The sequence below is a fragment of the Plecotus auritus genome (assembly GCF_963455305.1).
Source record: "Plecotus auritus genome assembly, chromosome: 8".
NCBI lineage: Eukaryota > Metazoa > Chordata > Mammalia > Chiroptera > Vespertilionidae > Plecotus > Plecotus auritus.
Window position 1 is genome coordinate 108,961,399 of NC_137782.1, and position 25,619 is coordinate 108,987,017.

At 40.8% G+C, this 25,619-nt stretch overlaps 2 protein-coding genes across 8 annotated transcripts in view; both read right to left on the reverse strand.

Moving 5' to 3' along the window:
* Positions 1–25,619, reverse strand: part of AFF3 (ALF transcription elongation factor 3) — a 559,583-nt gene that overhangs the window by 178,359 nt on the left and 355,605 nt on the right. For all 7 annotated transcript variants that reach the window (XM_080683054.1, XM_080683052.1, XM_080683058.1 and 4 more), the window contains 3 exons: positions 21,885–21,965; positions 13,158–13,194; positions 2,899–2,950 (listed from right to left, as the gene is read on the reverse strand). In XM_080683054.1, coding sequence (XP_080539180.1) covers positions 2,899–2,950; positions 13,158–13,194; positions 21,885–21,965 — 170 coding nt within the window. The remainder of the gene's footprint in view (positions 1–2,898; positions 2,951–13,157; positions 13,195–21,884; positions 21,966–25,619) is intronic.
* Positions 16,110–17,366, reverse strand: LOC308255522 (negative elongation factor E-like). The gene is given in 3 exon segments (XM_080683059.1): positions 16,110–16,710; positions 16,714–17,193; positions 17,195–17,366. Coding segments are annotated over 3 exon segments (1,083 nt in total). The 5' UTR covers positions 17,264–17,366; the 3' UTR covers positions 16,110–16,176.

Sequence of the window (25,619 nt, forward strand, 5' to 3'; positions counted from 1 at the left end):
GGGTAATCATATTAAACAAGACCTTTAGGGTGGGCCCTAATCCAAGATACCAGGTATTATTATTATTATAAAAAGGGGAAATGGACACAGAGAAATGTTTAGAGGGAAGGTAATAAGAAGAGACACAGGGAGGAGATGTTCACGTGCAGAACAAGTCAGTAGGCCTGCACACGTCCTTTTCTCAGAGGAAACCAATCTTGGACGTCCAGCCTCTAGAACCATGGAGTTATACATTTTTGTTGCTTAAGGCACCCAAAGTACAAAGTCTGTTGTACTTTGTGCCTTAGCAACCCCAGCAGACTAATACACTTACCACTTAACAATAGTCTGACCCCAGTTTTTCTACTTGATTCTGACTCATGGCTTTACTTTGTCTCCTAAGATCTACTGACTCCTCAGTATGGTAAATGGGCAAAAAAGCAAAATATCCAAAAATGTGTAACCTATTACTTTTTACTTAAATTGAATGGCTTTTCTGAGCCTTCTAGACCAAGCATGTCCAAGTCAAAGGCTAACACGGGCCAAATAAACAAGAGTTAAGTTTGTGTGGGCCATTAAAAAACAAAAGCTTCATAGAAATGTAGGTTTATTTCGATAGAGACATGCTGAATACAAAGGGCTGAAATAAATGAGTCATCATTAACATAAAGTAATAGAACACTATAATAAAAATTAATATTTTTTCTTGAACATTAACTTACCAGACACTGAATAACTTCACAAATCAATAATCGTAACACAAATAAACCTATTTTTTTTTTGTTTTCCGAAAGTGAAATATCTCCTGTTGCGCACACCAAACAAGTTAGTTCAAGACTAATGATGTGGCCATAGGCTGCTAAAATATCGCTGCCAGTATTAGTGGAGAGAAATGGTGCACCTGAGCGCAAGGTACGTAAGGGAAATAAATGCAACACGATTATAGTAATCAGTCATTAGCAAATGTAGTTCGTTATTAATAATTATGTATAACAGGATATTGTAAACATTAAGTTACGAAATTTTTACTAAAATGTTTTTTACATACCGTTATAGTGTGGGCTGCATGCGGCCCGTGGGCCGAGAGTTTGACATGCTTGTTCTAGACAAAGTAAGGATATTGTCCCTGCCACCTAAATAAAGCTCAGACAAGGTACCGACAGGGACTCTAACATGCCGAGTCCTGGCCTAATTCCTACAGAACTCTGGATGGCGAGCTCCTCCAGGAACCCACGTACAGAGTCCTCCACCTTTACCAGGGATCCTTGCAACCTCAGCTTAGTTGTGCTATTCCTAGTTCAAGAGGTGGGTGAGGCCGATGGCTAAGCAACTGCTTTGCTTGAGGAGAGAGGAATGTGGAGTGATACTCCCAGCGTTCCCTGTTCTCAGATCGCCAGAGATAACAGAGAATTTAACAGAACAGCTTAGACAACAAATTTTCACAAGGAACTGAGGTGTGGAAACAAATTCCCTTAGAGAATAGAATTTTTTTAGAAATGCATAAGGGAAGAAGAACTTTCATGGTACATCAAACTGCATTAACAAAATTAGTGTCTACTGAATGAGATTTAACATTTGTAAAATTAAATGTAGGATGTTAGCAGTTTTCCAATATATTTTGTTTTTTAAGTGATTTTTTAAAAACGAGAAATTAAAAAAATTGTTGTCTCTAATAATTACCACTTTTATAAAATTATTTATAAAAAATACTGCTTACTCCCAAATAGCTTACATTCTAGTTGTATAAATTTGTATCCACTCTCAAATGTTATTAAAAAGAACCAAATTTTTAAATGATTCTGCCCTTTTCAGTTCTCTAGAATGCCTCCAGATGGCATTAAAACCCTTTCCCCATTATATTTTGCAGCATAAAAATTTTAAAGTTAGTGATATTTTAACCACTTAAAACTAACCAATGTATTATATCATCAGAAATCATAGCAATGGAACTGTTTAGAACTTTTAGTGTAACATTTAAGGAAGACAACATATAATCACATCATTTATGAAATATGTAGCCATCCTATGCGTAAGGGAAGCTGAAGGATTTTTCTAGACTGAGAAACAGACCTTAGACAAACTAAGTCAATAAATTATATCACAAACTGTGATTTCTACTGAGAAGCATTTTAAACGCTTAGTAGTAAGAGTGCTGACCCACATAAAGATGAATTCACAAACCATACAGGAATAAGGAAACCGAGTTACCCCTCAGAGTTATAATAAAGATTTTCAAAGAGCAAATGTGATTCCTAAAATAATTTGTTAGCTCCGGAATTATTTCATTTAAACTTTGGTATATAAATTTGGTATCAAATTAATCATTAAAACTTTTGGATTCCTGGAGCACCGAGAGGAAAAAAGCAATATGCTAAGTGAGGAATGTGTGCTTTCTAAGGGCCTTTTCTTATCTTTAAAAAAATGCTTTTGTTAATTCAAAAACATCAGCAAACTCATGAGATTCCAGAGGCATCTGCACTTGTATTTTTCACAAAGTTCCGAGGGGAGGGTGCAGATGGCAGGCGTTTTGAATGACATCGGTCCCTCACAGGTGTGCGGGTCAATGCCTCCCGCAGGTGAGCCAAGTTCTACATTATTTACAACAGTGACGATGAAAGTTTCAAACACATTCTAAAAGGCTGCCCGCTCCTCTGCCACCAGTATGTGCCTCCCATCTCATTATACCTGGACTTTCCGAAGAAGAGCACTTGTATTTTCGATATTATTCTTCTGTATTAAAGCACAAGAAACATCTCCAAATGCGTGTGCACTCAGAGCATTTAAAAAGACATTATCAAGAGAAGTAGAACTGGCCCTCCTCCCATTATTATTATTACTGCTACGCGACACTTGCATTGTTTTGTATTACAGGCACATTAAAGAACCGCCATCACAAACAGAAAGAGGAAAGAGACTTACGATGTATTCGAGGTCCCATTGTCCGGACTCTCGGGCTCAGCATCACCTTTCTCTTAAAAAGGAAGCAGAAAAAAAACAAAAACCCAACATGTGAGTATCACAGTCTTAAATATTTAAGAGAGATTACATACATTTGAATGCTCCTATTTCCTATAACAATTTTTCAAAATGTGCAGCAGGAGGCTTTTAAAACACTTTTTTATGTCTGAGAACCAGATTTGCAAAATAATTTCTTCTCTGTAATACCACTGCCCGGGCATGGATCTGTGAGCAGGTACTAAGGAGCTGTTTGTGAACAACCAGAGGCTCAGAGTGGAAACCTGGCCAGGAGATGAATATCTTACAGCTAGAACCTGTTTCCTTCCACTCCACTTTACAGAACATTTAAGGAAATAAACCCCATTAGCATTCTACATGCAAGGCATGCTGAACTTCGATCCCTTTTGCTAACATAAGCCGAACCAGGTCTGGCTGTGTCAGAACTCGGAGGAGAGAATTTTACTGAGGTTGTATCCTAGGTTACAAGGTCCCCAAGAATTACCCCCCACCAAGAGCCCTGGCTTAGGTTTTGCTCCCACCCTCCCCAGTTAATGCAGAATAAGATGTAAACCGGAAACCCTTCCTATCTGACAGGTTAGGTCAGTGGTCGGCAAACATGTGGCTCGCGAGCCGCGGTTTGCCGCTCTGTTGACTAATGAGTTTGCCAACCACTGGGTTAGGTAAAGAAATGTTTCACCATGGTCATCAAGGATTTAATTAAGGGAGCCTGGAACCAGTTCACTTTTTGTCGTTTTAAAGGGCAAATTTCTCTTGCAAAGACACTGTAATTCTTAGATTCTCAGATACCGGGGGTTTGAATTATGTGCCCTTGTGCTGTAAGGTGCTCCCTTTTGGGAGATGAAGGTGCAAGGGTCATGATTGCCAGTGTGGGTCGGCTGTGTTATGATGGTTGTGCTGTCCTAATCTACACTAATAAAAGAGCAACATGCTATTTGACCGTACCTTCGTGATGCTCACCAGCCAATCAGGAGTGAGTATGCAAATTCACCCAACAAAGATGGTGGGTTAATTTGCATACACAGGCACCAAGCAGCTGGGGGCGGGGCGGGACGCTTGTGTCGTTGCCATGGTGACGACGCAGGCGTTCTGCACCACCCCAGCAGCTCCGGGCCTCTGGGCAGCGTGGGAAGGTGGAAAGGCGGCTCCAGCCAGAGCGAAGGCAGTGCCAGCAGCCAGGGGAAGGAAGGCCCATGCTTGCATGAATCTTCGTGCATTGGGCCTCTAATAGTTTAATAAACCCCAGGCAAGGCTGTGGGTCGTAGGAAATGGGCCTGATGGTGGTAGCTGCTTTGCTTTGTCATCTGAGTCTGCAGCACCCCTCGTGTGCTCTTTAGGGGCCCAGGCCTATGCATGTGCAGGCCCCTTTTGTCAGGACGGTCTCCCTAAACTGCATGATGATGACATTCTGAAGATATTGTCCAAACTGAATCCCAAAGCAAACTTGATCATTTCTTCTTTCTCCTTTTAGGAAATTAAAGTTGTGAGAGAAAGACTGGCTGATGGGCATGGGAACAGCTACGAGGTACAGCCGCTTAATCAGAAAGCCAATCATCAACTTCACGGCCTGGGTAGCAAATGCTGATTAACGGGCCCCCATGCATAGGAAACCAACCGAAGTGCGAGTAGAGGTAGCAAATCAATGAAGTGGCTCTAGAGCTCGTACTATCACGTCCGTCCTCCAGGCCATGCCTGTGGTGCACTCAGACACATGAGGCCTCATCAACTGGTTTGAGAACTGGAAAACAACCTCCTTCCGTCCTTTCCAGAGTCATTCTTCCACGCAGTGGTGACAATTACTGCCAGAACCCTAAACAGTTATACCTGCGCTAAGTGAGACAAAGCTACATGGAGGTTTCAGTCACCATATTGATGCCCCGCCCTTTAATTGGAGGAATTTGTTGCTTTCCCCAGCCTAGCACTGCCCTTAGCCACACTGAATACAATCACAACAGAGTGAAACAGCCAGGCAGCAGCCAGAAATAGCAAACATTTCCAAACAACTTATGTCAAGAAAACAGGAAACAAAAACTATCAATGGAGACACTGTTTGGATGTTTGAGTAAATGTTTTTCCTTGGCCAACAATTCTGCCAAAGAACCCGCAGGTGGAGAGGACACAGGCCTCTGCACATGGGGCCTGGGCTGGGAGTCGGGCTGGACCAGCGCTGTGGCGACAGGGACAAGAGAGGAGGTTCTGGCCAGCACGGGCCAAAGGAGACATTTAGGAACAGCGTGGGAGAGAGTGCTCGCAGCACCTTCAGTGCCAACGAGGAATGGGCTTCTAGGGAAGAGTAGGTGCAGGAGGGAGAAAGGGAACCACATTATTTTGGTCCTTCAGAAAGAATGAAACAAGATTCTTCCAACATCTTGCAATTGTAGGTGATGCAATTATCTGAAGTTCCCTTGACATGTTTAAGTGCCTACGTCATTAAGAGCCATCGTTTCTTTCTCATGACCCAGGGGAAAATTATGCATGACAGCTAGATGTTTCTGTGCAGCTACCAAAGAGGACAGGGTCATCCTGGCTATGTCAACTTTTCATGATGGATACCCCGCGGGTTCCTTTGGGAGGGACCTGCATGGATCATTAAGGAAATGGACAGGAGAGGTTGGCCCGGGTGCAGGGTGGTCATTTTGCACATGGAAATACAATTACAGAGAGGAAGAGGGAAAAAATGAGCCACTGCAAGGACACACACACACACATGTACACACAAGTAAGTCCATATGTAGGTACATATGTATAGTATATGTGTACTTTCAACCTGATGCTCCAAAGAGTTTCCCCGTGCCTCGCACAGTGTTTGGCACACTGCACGCTCAGCATCTGTCTTCTGTCTGATGCCTGTCATGAGCACAGAACCCCACATTACAGGGGAGAGAGGGTAGGTACGTTCACCACGGAGTTGAATGTACAATTTCAATACTAAACAATTTGATGACTCCAATAGGTCACAAAAGAAAAAATACCGAATTTGTGCCCTTCAGACACTTAGAGAGACTGCACGGCCGGAGGCTCACACGCTCCATCACCCTGCCAGGAGAGGGACTAAGGATGTCTGAACAGGGAGGAATATAAGTTGTGCTAGGCTGGACTCTGCTGCACAGATGAGGTTTGATATACTACAACTCTTCTTTATAATAAAAGGAATCCATGTACATGGCAAAACAATTGACCAGCAGAGAAAACGTGACACAGTTGTTTGCTTCTGGTTTTCGTTCTGTGAGCCCTTCAGCCGTCACTCTAAGTAACACACGTATTTCTAGATGTGTCAACTTTAGAGGGTACCTAATGATCTCTGATATGAAGGATGCGAGATAAGGTATTTAATATCCTACCACCTCCCCTCTCCTTACAATTTTATTAGTCCTATCATTACTTTTACTGTCTCCAGTGAGTATTTAGAACATTCAATACATTTAATCATCCATTTCTTGATTAATCAACTTCTGACAGTATCTTTCCTCTTAAACTATGCACAATGAGGAAATTCCCCCACCCATTCTCTCCCGCCTGCCCCCCCCCAATCACCTACAACTGCACAGCTAAACCTTCCTTCTACAGAGCAGAGATTTAAAATATTTATATTCTGTTCAGTGATTATTAATGAGGCATCCTCGTGCATCTTAACTTAATAACTTAATTTTTAGAATGTCCTATAGGCCAATTAGAAAAATTATAAACCAATAACAGAAGTTTAAATACTGCAACAATATAAACATTAGTCAGTGAAGAAGGGGGACTGGGCCTGTGGAGAAGGAAAAGCCACTGAGCCTGAATGAAGGCCAGCGCTCCCTGCACTGAGGTCCCAGGGAGTCTCACTCTTAACTCCATCATGCCACAGCTTAATCTATATCAAGTCTCCCCTTTTCCTTATAAAAGTGTTCAACAGAACATGCATTTAATGTACATAAAATGCATACATACAGTTTTTAAAAATTAAAATGAGTTAACTGTGAAGAAGACACTGCCAAGAAATAACCCCAGAGTCTCTCAGTTCTTGTCCCTCCCAGCGGAATTTCGTGCTAATCATTCTCTTCTCTCTCTTTTTTTTTTTAAATATATTTTTATTGATTTTTTACAGAGAGGAAGGGAGAGGGATAGAGAGGTAGAAACACTGATGAGAGAGAAACACCGATCAGCTGCCTCCTGCATACCCTCTACTGGGGATGTGCCTGCAACCAAGGTACATGCCCTTGACTGGAATCGATCCTGGGACCCTTCAGTCCGCAGGCCGATCCTCTATCAACTGAGCCAAACCAGTTAGGCCCTTAACTGTTAGGGCTCTCTTTTCTTCTTGATAATTTTTACCACCCTTGCATTTACTAGTAAATAAAATATTCTTTAGTTTTCCTGATTTTGAAATTTGCATGAATGGAATCATACTGTATGCATTCCTCCGAGACTTCCTTCTGTCACTCACGACCATGATGTTTAGACCCAGCCACCATGGTGCACAGAGCTGTGGTTTGTTCACTGCTGTGCATCCTATAAAAAAACCTACCATGGTTTTCTCATTCATTCTACTGGTGGACATTTAGGTTTTTCCATATGAATAACACAGTTACAAACGTTCACGGACACCCTTCCTCATGCACATGTTGTGAGTGTGGGCCACAGGGCTTTCACATGTCCAACCTTACCAGGAATGCTGAACTGGTTCCAAGTTAACTTATGGTCAAACATTAAAGAATGTTTCTTCTCATTTAATAATATAAAGTGAAATTTCAGTGTAGTGTTGGCATTTCTCTGAGTACCAATGTGGAAGAGATATTTTGTGCTTGTTCTTCTGTGACATTCCTTCTCATTTTTCAAAAAAAATTTTTAGTAAGTTTTTTAGCTCATAGAAGCACTTCATTGTCTTGATACAAGTCTTCTGTCACTGTCTCTCTGTCTCTCTCTCTCACACACACCCTCTAGTAACTTTTCCCAGTGTGAGTCTTTTACTTTTTTTCTGGTATCTGTGCATGATAAGTTCTCAATTTTAATTTACTTGAATATATAAATATTTTCCTATATTTGATTATTTGTTGTATTTGTATTTAAGAAGTACATCAAGATATGTTCTATATTGTCTTTGGAAAGTGTATAACTAAACTGTTCACATTTAGATCTTCTACAAATACCAGGAGAAGTTTTTTTATATGACATAAGGTAATTTCATTTTTCTCGTAGATAACCAGTTAAGAAGCTCATTCTTTCTCCATTGATCTACATTATCAGCTCTGTCATGAATCTAATTTTTATATATTTGTGGGCCTGTTTCTAGGTCCCATATTCTCTTTCATTGCTCAATTTGTCTATTACTGTCTGTATTACTTAGCTTAAAACATTTATATATTTTTAATATGGCAAGGCAAGGCTCCAACCTTGTTGTTCTTTGGGAGTGTCTGAGCTATTTTTGGGCTTTTTTTCTATCAAAGAAATTTGAGAATCACCTTGTCAATCTCCAGATACACAGAAGTGAAGTTGTAATTGCACTGTCTCCTATAGCTATTGAGAAAGAAGTCACTGGAAGTTTAATTGTTGCTTCTCTGACGATATTAAAGGGCAGTTTAAGAATTGTTTCCTTATATATGTGCTTTGCAGAGGAACTATAATGTGTCTAGTGTGGCCTTTTATTTTTACTGCTTAATATGCATGGGGTTTCTAGAATTTGTGGGTTAGTGTATTCAATTCCAAAATTTTTTTCAGCCATTATCTTCCTTAATATTTCCTCTGTTCCCTCATCTCTTTCTAAAATCCTACTTAAATATATGCCAGACTTTCTTACTTTATCCCGCATGTTTCCTTTTTTCTAAATACATTTTTATTGATTTTTTTTTTAGAGAGAGAGGAAGAGAGACGGAGAGAGAGAGAGACACATCCATTGGTATGCATCCCAACCAGGGATCGAACCCACAAACTGGGCACGTGCCCTTACCAGGAATTGAGCCGGTGACCTTGCAGTGTGGTGCATGGGACAACACTCAACTGAGTCACACCAGCCAGGGAATATCCTACACGTTTCTTTTTTTTTTTTTTTTTAAATATATTTTATTGATTTTTTACAGAGAGGAAGGGAGAGGGATAGAGAGTTAGAAACATCGATGAGAGAGAAACATCAATCAGCTGCCTCCTGCACACCTCCCACTGGAGATGTGCCCGCAACCAAGGTACATGCCCTTGACCGGAATCGAACCCGGGACCCTTCAGTCCGCAGGCCGACGCTCTATCCACTGAGCCAAACCGGTTTCGGCTCCTACACGTTTCTTAATTTCCATTTGTCTCTAGGCTGCACACTAGATAATTTCTTAAATTCAATTTCCCAATACATTAATGTTTTTAGCTGTATCTAATCTGCTGTTCAACCTGAATGAGGAAATTTTCATTTGTTATTATTTTTTCATTTCTAGAGGTCTGGTTAGTAGTTAGTACTTCTTCAAATCTTCTTGTTCTTAACCACATTCTCAAATGTCCCATTCTGGAAATTGAAGCAAGCACTCTTATTTTATATTCGGGCTGGGTAATCCTGATATCTGAAGTCCTTACGGGTCTGTCTAATTCTCTGCATCTGCTGTTCTCCTAACTCTTGCTCATGGTCTTTTGCTTCACAGAATATAGTGTTTGTGATATGGAGTAACTCATTTCCCTTGGAATTATAGTTTTATTATTACTTATTCTTCTCCATTTTGTTTTCTTTTTCTAGTATTCCTATTAGCTGGATGTTGACCTTTCCACCCCAATTAATCTTCCATGTATCTGAACTTGCTTTCAAATTTTCCATCTGTCTTTTGCTTTATGTTCAGAAAAAATGTTTTCAACTTTATATTGCAAATTCTAGACTTCTGCTATTACCAATCATTTCTATTAATTTTTGTGAACCATATTTTTAATTCTCAAGTGCTCATTTGTTCTGTAACTGCTTCTTTTTCATACCAATCTGTTCTCTCCTTTTATTTAATACAATAATTTCAAATGTTTCTGAAGGCTGTAATTATACTTTACATTTTTTCTTTTCTTTCTTGAATTAAGTGGATTTCCTCTGTAGTCAGTCCTCTTTGGTACTTATTGGTGACACATTCATGTTTTGAACGATAGCAGGTTGGTTAACAAAGGTAACTGATGGGGGTTTCCTGTAGTAGTATATTGATCTGTTTTCCTCACACACATATCCCTTGCAGGAAATGCTGCTTTGAGCTCTTTGTAAATGGAAGGGTATGTTAACTGGAGACTTTATTCAGAGTTTGGAGAAGAGAGACCTCAAGACAAGCTGGGAACCCTGATCCTCTCATCACGCTCCACACCAAGAAAGAAGTACTTTACTCTGGGTGTGTAGCATTTTTGTTTATTTCCATCTTGAAAAAAGCTAACTCTTCTTCCACGACTCACATATGTCTTTTTTTAGAGTCTGGTATTACCTCAGAATCTATATGCTTCTCTTAGGTATCAGCTCCCAACTAGGGCTTCTGGTCAACTGTTCTTTTCTTAGCAAATGTTATCATGTTATTTGGTATTTTGTTGTTTTGTTTTGTTTGTGTTTTTTTGGGGGGAGGGGTGAATCCAGATGGAAATCTCTGTATGAGAACCAGCTAGGATGGGGTAGAGGGGCTATAGGTGGAAGAATGGCCCAGGTTCCTACCACTCTCTGAGCGCCAGGCCTGTTCCTTGTGAGACTGAGCAGAACCTGGGGTCTGTCGTGGAGTCCCAAGGACATTCCCACCACCACTAGAGCTGGTTCCTGCTTGTTTCATTAAGACCTTTCTTGTCCAGGATTACTTCATAGGAGGGTCCTGTCTACTCTCTGTTTTCCAGGAACTCAACTGAATTTCTGGCTTGTTGATGCACCCCTTTCTGTCCTCAGCGCTATTACAGATTTATGTCCATTGCGACAAAGTTCCGGTAATTTTAACAGATTCTGGGGGGAGGGGCGGTGCTCATGCTCAGTCTGCCCCTTGAACAGGGCACCTCCAGACTTTAATAAAATGTAGACATAGGTCACCTCTTTTTTAATATTTAAGTTCCTCAATGCTTAATAAGCTTTTATTTTCTAAAATTAAATTAAATTAACCAGTAATTTAACAAACTGACTAAAGTGTCCTTTAAAAGATCTGGATTAAAATTAATTTTCTGTTCAATTAACATACTCTTTTCTCTTAGCATCTATATCATACATCTCCAACTTCAAAACGGAAAAGCAGCACTGACCAGAAGTGGTGACGGTTAGCTCATCAATCCACACACACACATTTCGTGTTTGGTTTCCCTAAAGCTCAGTGCTTTTTATTTTCTACATATTTACTAAAGTCACGATTCCAAAAACTGTAAGGATTCCAAACCAGATACAAGAAGCAGCAGAGATGTGCTGGTGAGACCGGCTCTCCTAAAGCTTCAGTGTGCTATAATCCAGGTGAATGCTCAGATTTTTAAACAGTGATATTATCTATAGATAGATGTGCTTGGCTTTAGGAGAGGATTTATTTTAAAAATACAAAAAAATAATCTCCCTATTCCCAGAAAAGGAAAAGCCAATCAGAGATTTCCCTGGGCAATGGAATGCCAGAGGGTTTCATATCACATGCGGCAGGTGCCACCTCACATTCCACAGATGAGAGTCTGCTTTTTCATAAGTCAAATGCAGCTCTAGCAGGTCACTGTCAGGGCATGCTGTAACAACATGCCAGATGCACACAAAACCACAGTATACAGTTATGGACAAGAATCCAACCTCACACTGAACCATCAGAAGCAACCTTTTTGGGGTCAAGGTAAGGGGTGGGAAAGTCTGTTGTCTTTGGGGCAGACATCCCTGCATTCAAACCCTCGTTGTCATTTTTTTTCAGCCACTAAAAACAAGGCTGGTTATTAACCTCAGAATCTCATTTCATCATGTGCAAAATGGGGACCATCAGGTCTACCTCATCCAGTACTGTTAGGATTAAGTGAAGTAGCGTGCATCTAGGGGTGGGCACATGGGAGAGACTCAATACCTCCTTCCTTTGTTCTTTATGTCAAAAACTCCAAGCTGAGAGAAGGTACTTTTATTCACCTCTTGTATCCTCCCTCTGCCCTGAACTGTTTAAATTCAAATGGAGAGACACGCTGAGGAAAGTAACAGCATTTCTTCTGTATACTTTAGTCTTTGGCACATGATGCTGATGCCTGCACACCTCATGGACTTAACCAGGCATTTCTCCTGATTCCTTTTCTGACTACTGAATTGATGATGTTCTTTAGGTTTCAAGTCCCTTTGCATTTCTCCTCTTTGCTGGTACGTGCTCACAGCAAATTCCAGCTGAGGGTGAGATGATTAAGTTATATTGCCTATGCATCATTATGCCACCGTTGCCCTACCCTGACCTTTCTCCAGCTGTGCACGAGAAAAGTCTGGGCCTCCTAACACATCTGTCTGCATGTCTTTTCTCCCCAGCCCTCTGCCCTCACAGATGCTCAGTGAGTGAGCCTCAGTTCCAAAGACACATCTGCTTGCTCAGAGTGATTTTCATGTTCAAACATGGCTTTGTAATTGGCAAGGGGTACTCTCAGCTGACTGGCTGGTCATAGATGGAACGAAGCCCAGTTTTTGTGGACGTTGTTCATGACACGAATGAGATAGCGTGTGCATTTTTAATGCTCAAGAAAACATGAACAACAATTAGTAGTGCCAAAGAAGAGAATGAAAACACTACTTCATGGAATGATACCATCCTCTCTTTGACAACAAAGCCGTAACATTGGCCTCAATAAGGAATTCCTTCCTAGACACTTCAGTCTGTCTCTGAGAGAGGGCATGGTTTCTTCATGACTTCTAAGGCCATTAATCTTGAGGGCTTCTGATTGGTTCTCTTTGCCTGTTCTTTTTCTTTCAATTTAGATAACTAATTAGTGTTTTTAAAAAACGTTTCCCCTCCACATATACCAGAAACCAGCTATAACAAAGAATAATGTTCCTTCAACCTACGATTGTTTTGATAACCACCACTTATGTTTTGGCCTCCTCCCCTTGAATAAAGATAGAGGGGCTCTCAAGGTCACATGAACCTCACACATTTGGAACATATTTGAACAAATGGCCCTCTTTTTCCCCGTTTGATTTTGTTTATAGTGAAATTCTTTCTCATGTTTATTGCATACATCTCCCCTACTCACCCCCTCAAAAGCTCCCCCTCCACCACCACCACATAAACACTCATAAAGCTGTAGAGAGAAGCCTTTCTTACTTGGATTATTGTGTCCAGAGGAAACGAGCTGAGAGTCCTAAAAGAACAAGAAATATCAATTAACTTTCTCATTTTGACTTTTAAAATCAAAGTTGAATGTGAGATATATTCCTGGTTAATTTCTACCAGCTACTGTAATGAAAAACATTTGCATAAATGTGCTCGTTAAAAAGTTCTGATACTATAGTTCACAATCACTTCTCTTTTGTATTGTAGACTTTTTGTTTTGTTTATTGAGGTGAAATTCACATAACACAAAATTAGCCACTTTAAAGTGAACAATTCAGTGGCATTTAATACATTCACAATGTTGTACAACCACCAACTCTCTTTAGTTACAAAATATTTCCATCATTTCAAAATAAAACTCCATAGCATTAAGCAGTGTCTCCCCTTTCCGCCCCCTCCTCAGCCCCTGGCACCCCCCAATCAGCATCCTGGCTCCATGACTTTATCTGTTCTGGATATTTCGTAGCAGTGGAATCATGCATTATGTGACCTTTTGTGCCTGGCTTCTTTCACGCTGCCTGTTGTGGAGATTCATCCATGTGGTAGCTTGTACCAGTAATTCATTCCTTTTTGTGGCTGAATAATGTGCCATTGTGTGTGTACACAGCCGTTTTTATTAACAGTTCCATTCATCTGTTAATGCACATTTGGGCTATTTCCACCTTCTGGCTATTGTGAGTAGTGCTGCCATAAACACACATGCATGTGTCCTTGTTTGAGTCCCTAAGAGTAGAGCTGCAGGTTCATGTGGCGATTCTATGTTGAGCTTTTTGAGGAACCGCCAAACTGTTTTCCACAGGGGCTGAGTCATTTTGCATTCCTACTAGCAATGTCTGAGGTTCCAATTTCTCCACATCCTCACCAACACTTATTATTTTCTGTTTTTTATTTTTATAAAATTTATGACAGCCAATGTAGAGGATGTGCAATGGTTTCTCATGTAGTTCGGATTTGTATTTCCCTAATGATTAATGATATTGAGTTTCTTTTCTCTTCTCAACTATGAACTCGTTTTTGAAAACAACAACAACAAAGCAGCTTTATTGAGTCATAAACAATATAACACGAGCTGCACATATTTAAAGTACACAATTTAATAATAAATAGCATTAAAGGGCTGCTACTATTATCATCTTCTTGACTCAAGGACTGTTCCATTTTATTAAGTAGCACTTAGTATTTAAACAAAGAAGAGTAATACCTACTCATTAAAGAAAATTTAGAGAAACAGGAAAGTATACAAAAGTTGTCTGAAATCCCAAATTGGGTCATTTCAGAGGTTAAGCTGCTGCTTTTGGTTCGCCAGTGTGATTCGAGTGTGTCACCTGGCAGTCACATGCACAAAGGTGACACCCACTTCTGGCTTCTTAGAAGAATACTTCCAGATGGGAATTTCTCCTTCTCCATCTTTCAATCCTGAATCCCCAGACCTAAACTCCTGTCTGGTATGTGGGGATCCTAAAGCTTCTTTATATGAGCTCTATTTAGCTGAGAAGTCACGTTGGTACAAATCCTTTTGCTGAGGACAGAAATCACCAAGCTCCCCGGTGTCTGAGGAAGCCCTTCCATGGAGTGCCATAGCGACCACTATGTCCCACCAAGTGTAAGGTGCCATCAAAAGTGCAGGAGGCTGCCCGATCTCAGGGACTGCTAGCAAAGAAAACTGCTGCCAATTAACTGTAAGATGCCACCAGCTGTAAAACACATCCTGATTTGTAGGGAACTTACAATGTGAAAAACCACGCACTTTACATCAATAAGTCCAGGCATCCCTAAGCCATGTTGCCAACGGAAGACATACCAGTACTAATACTGTGCGAGCATTACTTCAAAACTGCTGTTTGGAACCCCTGAGGACTGCTGGACCACTCAGACCTCTCCTTGTCTGTCTACGAGCCCATCGTTAGAACTACAAAAGGCAAGAAATACAAAACTATTTTCTCTTATTCTCTGATGCCCTCCCCCCATACCCAGTGAGCTAATCCCTAGAGGAAAAAGAAACATCTGATTTGGTTTCATCGCCTTCCACCCCCACCAATCACTTTCTTCTGAATCGTATTCTATAAAGCACCAAATAGTAAAAATAATGTAATTTACAATGGATTTCAATGTTTGATTTGAGGTAATGCTAAACATGGAGTTTTAGTCCAAACATTTTGTGGTAGTTTTTGAGGCATCCTAGCAACCCAGGGAGGGAGTGAACTTGCCACTTTCCTCACCCCCGGCTTTCATTCTCCTTCTGGGCACCCAGAGGAGGCAAGCACACGGGCATTTCTGTAAGGATGCTGGAGTTCTGCTGCACAATGCTTCACAAACCTGTCAGCCAGGACACTCTCAGGCCAGGGCTGATCCCCGGACTCAGCACCCATCGCTCTGTGACATGGTTGTGAAATGTCATTAGGTTTGCCCGTATGCCTTCTGAGGATGGGAAAATTCTACAATTTTCAGTTCTTTATTTGCATTTCACAACTTTGGAGACTGCTACAGAAATTAAGGGAAAAGGGCAAAGCAAATTCTTCCCCCCACCTTTGTGGAAATACCTGATAATGGCAGCCAATTTAAAGAAGTCACACATTCTTTTCTTTACCCAATTCAATTACTCTTGAGATTTGAAGAATGAGGCAGACATGTCTGGTAGCATTTGTCCAGTGAACAGTGACTCCAGATGAAGTGTTCAGAGAATAGGAGAAATACCCACATTCAGTAACAACTGACCTCACTGGGTGTTATGTCCTTCAATACCTGGACAAATGGGGGAAATTCTCGGAAGTATTTAGCTAGTTAATTTAGTGGTGCGGCCAACTCAGAATGCAGTTAAATCAACTTTCCTGGTGAGGTCAAGTTGCCCCTTTAATCTTAATAAGGGCTTAATTTAATTATTTGTTGCTCATTTAGGAAATTTTTGCCCCTCAAATTTTTTTTTTTTTTTTTTTTTTTTGAGCTTCCACCTCAGTGCTTTACTGAGATCAGTGTCGGGGCAGGCGGGGCACAAGCAGTTCAGCTCCGCCACCTAGAAGCCATCCACCAGGTTTTCCTTGTAGACATCGTCGTTGTAGACAATCTGGGTCCTTTTGTCCCGATGGCAACCCTTAGGACTGTTCTGGACGGCGAGGGAGCCCCAGACAGACTTGCCGGTGGTGGCGGCATCCAGCATGGGCTGTTTGCGGGCAATGCTGACTTTGAGCTGCACGGACTCCACCTGGGTCCCGTTGAGCTCAGCAACGGCCTGATCTGCTGACTCCATCTTTTCATAGGTGACGAAGGCACAGTTTCTGGGTGGGTCCATGGAGAGGTCAATGATGTTTCCAAAGGGGGAGAAGGCCCCTCGGAGAAGGGTGGGCGTCATGTCTTCCCCATACACGTAGAGAGTGTTCCCCTTCCGAGGGGCCCGGCGTTCAGGGAACGAGTCTGACCTGCGGAAAGGGCCCTCTCGGTCTCGGTCCCGATCTCTGTCCTGTTCCCGGTCTCTGTCCCGTTCTCGTTCTCTGTCCCGGTCCTGTTCTCTGTCCCGGTTCCGTTCACGACTGCGGTCCCCGCTGTGGCTTCAGGGAGGGGAGACTGAGGAGCGGGCGTTACCACGTTCTTCGTAGCCCCATTCAAAGCTTCGAGGAGGGCCATCACCAGACCCTGGGCCCTCTGTCTCCTCCCCATCTGGCCCCAGGTCCCGAAGCCGGTCACTGGAAGACACAAAGCTCTCATACAGAGATTTCCTTTGGGGATGTCTGGACGACTCCTGCAGATCGTCATCAGCAGAGATGCTCCCCTGGAATGGCTGGAAAGTGGGGACCGGTCCCTTCTCAGGGTCTTTTAACTTTCCCTCTAGGGTTCGAGAACGCTTGAAGCCCGAGTTCTTGGTCTCAGCCTTGATGGCACTGATGGCTCCTGACTTCACCAGCTGCTTCGCCTGCTCCGTTGCGGTGGCTGTGTCCACCACGGGCTGCTCTGACAGCGAGCGTTTCACACCGCCTTGGCTGGCTATGCTGCTGCTACTTTGCTTCTTCAGAGCCAGCAATGCCTTTTTCTTTTTTCTTCAGTTTGTTGAATTTCTTCTGCAGAGCCTCCTCCTCCTCGCTCAGTCCGGGGGGTATCACCAACATGGTGGCTCCTGAGGGGGCGTCAGCCCAGCCGCGGTCTCGGGCGACCGCCCCGCCCCTCAAATTTTATGAACAACTCTAGCTCCTTCATGATAGCAATACAGTGATAATCTCAAATGTTAATAATCTATCTAATTAAGGAAATGCAAGTCTCCAGCTGACAGAACACTAATTAGTTGAGATACAGAATGGAAGGGGTACAGATGTGTCAAAATTAATGACAGTCTTTGCAGTAGGCAAAACAAGGGCCCCCCAAAGATGTCTGTATCCTCATTCCCCGACCCTGTGAACATGTTACTTCTCATGGCAAAAGGGGCTTTGCAGCTGGGATTAAATGATGACTGTGAGATGGGAGATTATTCTGGATTACCCAAGTAGGCCCAATCTGATATTCCCAGTGTCCTGACAGCCCCATGCTATGGGTACCTCTCTGTCAGTTGCTCTCCGTGCCCATTGGCTCTGCCCTGGCCCCACTGGCCCTGCGGTGCCTCCAAAATCCAGGTATGCCCCTGCCTCGGGGGGCCCTTCCCTTCTCTTCCATCTCTGTGGAACTCTCTGTCCCCCGTCTGCATGACCTGCTCCCTCACCTGCTTCAGGGAGTTGCTCAAATGCCGCTTCCTCCAAAAGGTCTTCCTTAAGCTCTCTACTGAAAAGTCATCCATTCCTAGTCACCATCAGCATTCACCTCCTCCTTGCTATGCATTCTATTGTCCCCTACTAGAAAAATATAAGCTCACCAAAAACCCACCAGAGCCAGAAGGAATTCAGGAACTAGATGTGTAAAATCCAGTGAATTTCCTTCACACCAGTGAGGACTAATTAAAACATAAAAACTTTTAAAAAAGCTCATTGAAATACAAAAGTAAGCAAATATCATTAAATGTCTGAGAATAACCCACAGAGCCAATGTGAAAGACCTACGAGAACAGAATGTTTACCAAAGAACATGCAAGAAAGTATGAAAAGAAGTGCAGAGATAGTCCAAAATCTTAGACAGGAAGATGATATTGTCAGATGGATATACTTTTCTTTTTAAAAATATATTTTATTGCTTTTTTACAGAGAGGAAGGGAGAGGGAGAGTGAGTTAGAAACATGGATGAGAGAAGAAACATAGATCAGCTGCCTCCTGCACACCCCCTAATGGGGATGTGCCCGAAACCAAGGTACATGCCCTTGACTGGAATCGAACTTGGGACCTTTCAGTCCGCAGGCCGACGCTCTATCCACTGAGCCAAACTGGTTAGGGATGGATATACTTTCTTAAATTTAGTTAGAAACTAAACAAAATTCCAAGAAGATTTTTTTTTAAGGAACAACAGGTCATCAAGAGGACTCTTAAATTGATCTGGAAGAGAAAAATGTACAATAGGCAGGACTTTTGGATAATAAAAACGGATACTGGCCTGACCACATGTATGTATAAATAGGCCCAAAATCATGAATAACTTAAAGTAGGAGTCAGCCAATTATAGCCCATAGGCTAAGTATAGCCCAGCCTTTGATTTGTTTTATCTTAAACAATTTAATGCTTTTTAGCATATTCAGAGTTTATGACCATAATAAATTTTAAAATATTATTATCAATTCAAAACAAAAATCCTTTACCCTTTAGCCAACATTCAACCCCACCTCCCTACCTCGGAGCTTCAAGAAACCACTAATCTAATTCTCTGTCTCGCTATATTTGCCTATTCTGGACATTTCAAATATATGAAATCATATAATATAGTATGTGGTTGTTTGTGACTTTCACTTAACATTTTTAAGGTTCATCCACATTGTATTAGGTGACACCATTTTATTCCTTTTTATGCTGAAAAGTATTCCATTGTAAGGATATGTTACTCATGTGTATCTATTCATCAGCTGGTGGACATTTGGGTTGTTTCCACTTATTGGCTACTAGTGGCCCTGTGCACGAATCTGTGCGCGAGTAGCTCACTGCCGCTTGTCTCACATGGCCGCCCCACCCACCGCCACTGTAGCTCTCCCCCGCTCATAGCTCGCTGCCCCGCCCTTCTGGTAATCAGTCGTTACCTGTCACGGCATAACGACCATTTGCATATTACCTCTTTATTATACAGGATTATGATTAATGCTGCTACAAATGTGCATGTGTAAGTTTTGTATAAATATGTGTTTTCATTCTTTGGGTGTATATCTAGGAGTGGACTTGCTGGTTCATAGGATAATGCAGTGTTGAAGAAATTGCCTAAATGTTTTCCAAAGAGGCTGCAACATTTTATGATCCCACCAGCAACTGAGAGCAGGTTTCCAATTTTTCTACACCCTTGCTAACACTGGTCACTGTCTGTCTTTGCTTTTAGTTATTTAAGTAGGTCTGACTCATTTTCTCACTGTGATTTTGATTAATAGTGATAGTATCTTTTCATATAATTACTAGCCATTTGTAGCTCTTGTTTGGAAAAATGTCTATGTAAATCCTTTGCCCATTCTTAAAATGAGCTATTCTTTTATTGTTGAATTATAATAGTTCTTTATGTATTACTAGAGGCCTGATGCACAAAATTCATGCAAGAGTAGGCCTTCCTTTCCCTGGCTGCCAGCACTGGCTTCCCTCTGGCACCTGGGACCCGAGCTTCCCTCATAGCCCCATCTTCGTCCGGAAGGTCGTCTGGAAGGACGTTCAGTCTAAATAGCATATTACGCTTTTATTATTATAGATGCTGTCACCTGTTTATGTAAATAAAATTTTATTTGAACATAGCTACAGTCATTCATTTATATATTGTCTGCAAAGTTTAAACTATTTATATCCTGAGCCTTGACAGAAAAAGTTTGTCAACATTTGATTTAAACAATGAGTTATTGGGAAAGAAGTAAATACACTGAAAAAACAGAATAGATACTCCTGAAACAAATCTATGTATTTATGAGAAATTTAATTGCTGATAAATATGGTATTTTAAAATAGTGGGGGGAATATGAGCTAATTTTATTAACAGTGTTATAATAATTTACTAGCCATTTATAAGAATACAACTAGAATTCTATGTTATACCATTCACAACATTTTTTTAAACCTAAAACCAAAACTATAAAAGACTTAGAATAAAATAGAGAACATGGTTAGAATATTGGTGCAGGGAAGATTTTTAAAAATCTCTGACAAAAATTAAACACTTTGCTAGTATAAAAGGTACATAAATCAAGTTACAAGACAATAGTTGTATCATATATAATAGACACATGAATAAGCAATAAGAAGTTCCTAACAAATCATTTTTTAAAATGTGATATGAATGGGCAATGACTATGAATGGGTAAGTTGCAAAGGAAAAATAGTCCATTGTTAAACTCAGAAGAAATTAGAGAAATGCAAATGAAAACAATGAGACAGCAAATTTCCACCCAGAAACAAGGATAAAATTTCAGATAATATTAAACGCTGGCAAAGATGCACAACAAAGTACTCTGGAAATGCAGTCGAGAGGAATTACGGCTTCAGATGCCTCCAGCACCACTGTTCCTGCTCCGGCATCAGTACTGGGGACATTCAAAGAGGCACCTGCCAAACACTATTTGTTGAAACAGAATTTGTGATAATAACCAACCATAAACAACCGAATGTCTATCAAAAGGAGTTTGATTCAATAAATTATAGCCAATTCATACTAGGAAATACTTGGCTGTTGTTAAGAAGAATGAAGAAAATATATATTCACTTGGCAAGCTCTCCAAATACATTTTGTTAAGAAAAGGAAAAAAAACTCTTAGAATGGAATTTATCATTGTGATGATTACAATAAATAATTATTTCAATAATCCACTAGAGAAAGTTGATATGACTACTTAGCAAGGATATTTATGTATTGTGGGTATCTGGAAAAATTTCAACCCTTAGAAAAAATGCTTTTAGTACTATACCATTTATGAGTTTTAAAAACTTCATATGCACATTTATGTATATATAATGCACATAAAGAATGACTGGAATGTTACACATCAAATTCTTGCTTGTATGTAGTCCCTGGGTAGGGAAATAAAATCTGGACGAGGGTACTGGAAACTTTCATATTTCGCTCCTTCTAGTTGCATAATTTCACCTTTATAATGAGTATGAAGTTATATGTTGTATTCAAACAAAACATATTAGACTCATGCATAACTTAAAATATATTTTGTGGCTATTCATTTTGTGTACTTGTCTTTAGAAAATATGTAAATTTTTCTTTTAAAGTCCTAGATAATATTTTATGCTTTATAAAAGATATCTAAGAAGAATTAAATACTACCTGCCCTCAATTCTAAGACATTGATTTTAAGATTCATTATTAATTTAAACAGCTTTCAAGGAAAAAGTAAGCAATCACACTGAATGTATAACATTATTGTAAGAAGCAACTTCACAAATGTTTTAGATAAAATGACACATAATATGCATCACATTTTGCTTTAAGTATGGAAGTGTAGGTGTAAAATTGCAATCTTGATTTTCCCCTTTGATGAATAAATATACGTTTGAAAAATGTTGAAAATCAGATCCATATGCCTCTGGCAGGAATATTTTCAAAGGAAAAGACAATAAAGGAAAATCCCACTGTCCCTGGAAAATTCTGCGTGAAGACAGCAGGCTGTTCCTGAGTGACACAAGATCTCACCTTATTTGGAAATGAAAATTTGCTCGGTTCCACCTTGCCAGGCGGCTGAATAGCAGAAAGTGGTGGAAGCCAGGTCATCTCCTACAGGGAAGAAAACCAAACAACATTAGTACAGAGAGCATTTCAAGTCGGTAGCATCTGAAGCTGCCATTATGGTAAAGCATGGAGGAGTAAGAAATGAGCGAGAGATGAAAGGGAATGAGAGGGATTTAAACAAATATGAAACCCATTTCTATGAATTCTCCTCATAATTTTACCAAATTCTTGGTTTCGTGGCTAGCCTCAAGTCCCCTTTATACTTTAAGTTGACCTACAAGGCTGTCCTATTTTCACTTCAATTAAGCTCCCAAGTAAAGGGACAACACGGTGGTAAAAGTTCCATGGAAAATGCCATACACAGGGGGGCTGTTTCTCTGGGACCTGATCCCACAAAATTCACAGGGTGTTTCTGAAGGACTGCATAACGCACTTTCAACTTTAGGAATCAGTATTGTAGGAGTTGTTTATTTTATTAAAACTCATATTAGTATGAGTTTCCAATAAGCCCCCTACATCACTTTTCTCTTCATAAAAATGTCATTCATGGAGAAGTGAAGACACAAATCACACACATGACCCAAAGAGAGAGCGTGTTGTGATTCTTATAACAGTATTAAGAAGACAGCTTTAGTTCAACATGCAATGGTCTGCTGCATGCTTTCTGACATGCACTTTCACGAAGCTGAGAGGGCAGGGTCCCCTGGGCACTTCCAGCATTCCTCGGCAGCCCATCTCCTGGAAGATATCTGCGTTCACTAAGTGACTGTGGATTAAACTGAATCAATTTCTGATGACCAGAAACTGACTTAGAGTTTACAGAGACTCTGAACCCTATTGCTTGATTTACATCCACTTCCAAACCCAAGCAAGCATAGGAGCAGTTGGTCCAGTGTAAGAGATGTGAGAAACTCTCTTTAGGTGAAGACGTGTTCTCAGTTCCCTTGGTTGGGGGTGGTTCTGTCAGGTGTTTGGAGTGAGAGTTTCTTGGGGATGGTCTTGTGCCTTCTTTCCCTGGGCAAGTCTCCTCCCCCAGCATGTCAGGTGGTATAGACCCACACAGGGAGCAGGGGAGAGGGAGTGCATTCACGCCTCCTTGGAAGGATCACTGACCCTCCATCATCTCCCGCCCACACACGTACCATAGGTGGGTTAAGCTCCTATGATCTGAGGTGTCCCTTCTCCATTCTGCTGGTTCCAAGGTTTCGCCAATGGGAAGCACAGGAAGACTCAGTGACCCCTTCTTGCCTCTCACCTCACTCCTCAAGTATCTGCACACCCTACTCTGTGTCTCTATCCCTGTTGCCTCTTGTGAAGACTGTGTCCAGGAACACAGTGGGTATTCAGTCCATTTTTCAATGAACAGAAAATTAAACAGTGTCTCTGCAATGTACCTTTCTTTCTGGTTACCTGAACTACCAACTAATCGCACCTTATTACTTCAGGAGCTTCCTGATTGGTTCTCCTTCTTCACTTATGATGAAGCCATCCTCCACACTTCTGTCAACCTATTTCTCCTAAGGTGCAGACCGAAACGGAAAGCACCCCATCTACAATTCATTCATCTACCATCACATGTACAACAACGATGGCAACTATAATGGCATCGGTGCCTCCTGTTGTACTACAGTTTCAGAACACGTCCACACAAGCCTTCCCATTTACACCCAACCTTTAAAGTAATCACTATTATATCCACACTGGAGGCGAGGAAGTGAAGGCACAAAAAGATTAAGTGATTTGCCCAAGTTCACCCATTTCACAAACGTCACCGCTGAAGTGTTCATGCATGTCTCCTTCCTCCCAGTCCAGTGTTTGCTTCTCACTCTCCTGCATCTACCTCAAGGACAATGGTATTCAAGACCTTCTGCGATCAGGTCCCGGGTGTCAGCCTGGCGCCTTTTATTAATCTACACACACACACAAAGGATAAGAAAACAACAGTCTCTGCTTTGACTTACACTGCCTGCTGTGCATGTGACTGCCCTACCCCAAATGCCTTTTGGATTTCTATCCACCCATTAGGGCTCCTCTGAAACATCACTTATGTCATGGGCCTCAGCTGATTCCCCTTCTAACCCAAAGTGATATGACAGTCCCCTTCTTATGCTCCTCCAAAGCACTATTTCTCCCTCTGGTTGTAACTCTTAGGTTCCTTTCCTGTGTTTAGTTTTATAAGCATACACCTCTATCTGCGCCCAACCATTTTGCTTTCTCCCCCAATGCAGAATAAAAACAATTCTCAGGAATCCTAATAATCTCTCTCAAGAGTATTCAGTCTTACTAAACGTAACCCCCAAGAAGGAATCCTAATAATTTCTTTCAAGAATATTTATGTTTATTAAACATAACCTTTAAAGATGAACTGAACATTTCTTCAGAGGGACAGTGTTTACTCGTCTATGTAGATGAAAAACCTTACAGACTAAGTGCTCAAAATTAACTTGTTGACTTGAACTAAATGCCCATATTTCAATACACAACTGCTCACTAACACTGCTTTAATTCTAAGTATTTCCATGTTGTTTCCAACCTAATTAGAGCATGAGAAGGAAACCAGCATATCATATATGAAGGAATAATAAAGACAATAGGGTTGCTTGAAACACTTAAATCTATTAGAATTTCCAAAAATACATAATTATTTATATGAACTAATTAAATATTTGATTTTAATGAATGTGCAATGACTTTTTAAGGCTGATTATCCACTATATTAAAATTCTCCATTAGGGTTGCCTGGAAAAAGTAAGGGCCAATAGACTATTTCTACCAGTATTTCCTCTTCTGTCACTTACTAGCTCACTGAGCTTGAGTAAGTCACATTGTCAGTAACTTGTAGTGATTTTAAAGCATAGACTTTCGAATCAATCCGATCTCAATTCGTGGAATCTTAGAACCAGAGCAAATAGAGTTGCTAACTAACTCATGGTTTAATCATGAGCATTAAATGAGATAATACATATAAAGAGCATAGCATGGTTCTCTTATGTTTAATCATTCAATAAAAGACAGCACTGATTAATATCAAGCTTAGTTTCAGAATTCTTGTCTCTAAAATAAGAAATCAAATTTCTCTCTGAGCTTTAGATGTTGAGAGTCTGGGGATAGAAGACTATATGGAAAAGTGTTTTTACAGAAGAATGAGGATATTATGCAAATGCAGTCTATAAATAAGCTAGCAATTATTAATTCAAACTACATATTGCTAAAACATGAAGTTATTTAAAGAGTTTATTATGGTTTTTAAGTATGAAATGTATTTTCCAATGGAGAAAATGTCCCTAAGTTTTCTCAAGGGACTGGAATTCTGACATAATAATTGTAGTCAGTGAGATAAGATTTGATGAGAAGGTGTTTAATTTATATCATTTTCTGGTAGTGACTTAGTATGTAATTGAAGGGGAAATTTCATAACTGCCAAAACTTCCCTTAGTTTGCCTCACTACACAGGGTAAGAATGTTATTTTACTGCAAGGCCACCAATCCCATGCGCCATTCCCCACCCCGCCCATGCTCTGGACCTCCCAGCCTCATCCCTCCCTTCATTACTGCTTCACTCCTATTTCCTCCACTTAGGTGCCCGTTTGTCTCATCCTGGACCACAGGTAAGACAGGACGAGAAATAGGATGTTTAAAGCCAAGTATTCCAAAGTCCTGATCTTGCAAACCCCTCTATTTCTTCTCTGACCTGCCTGT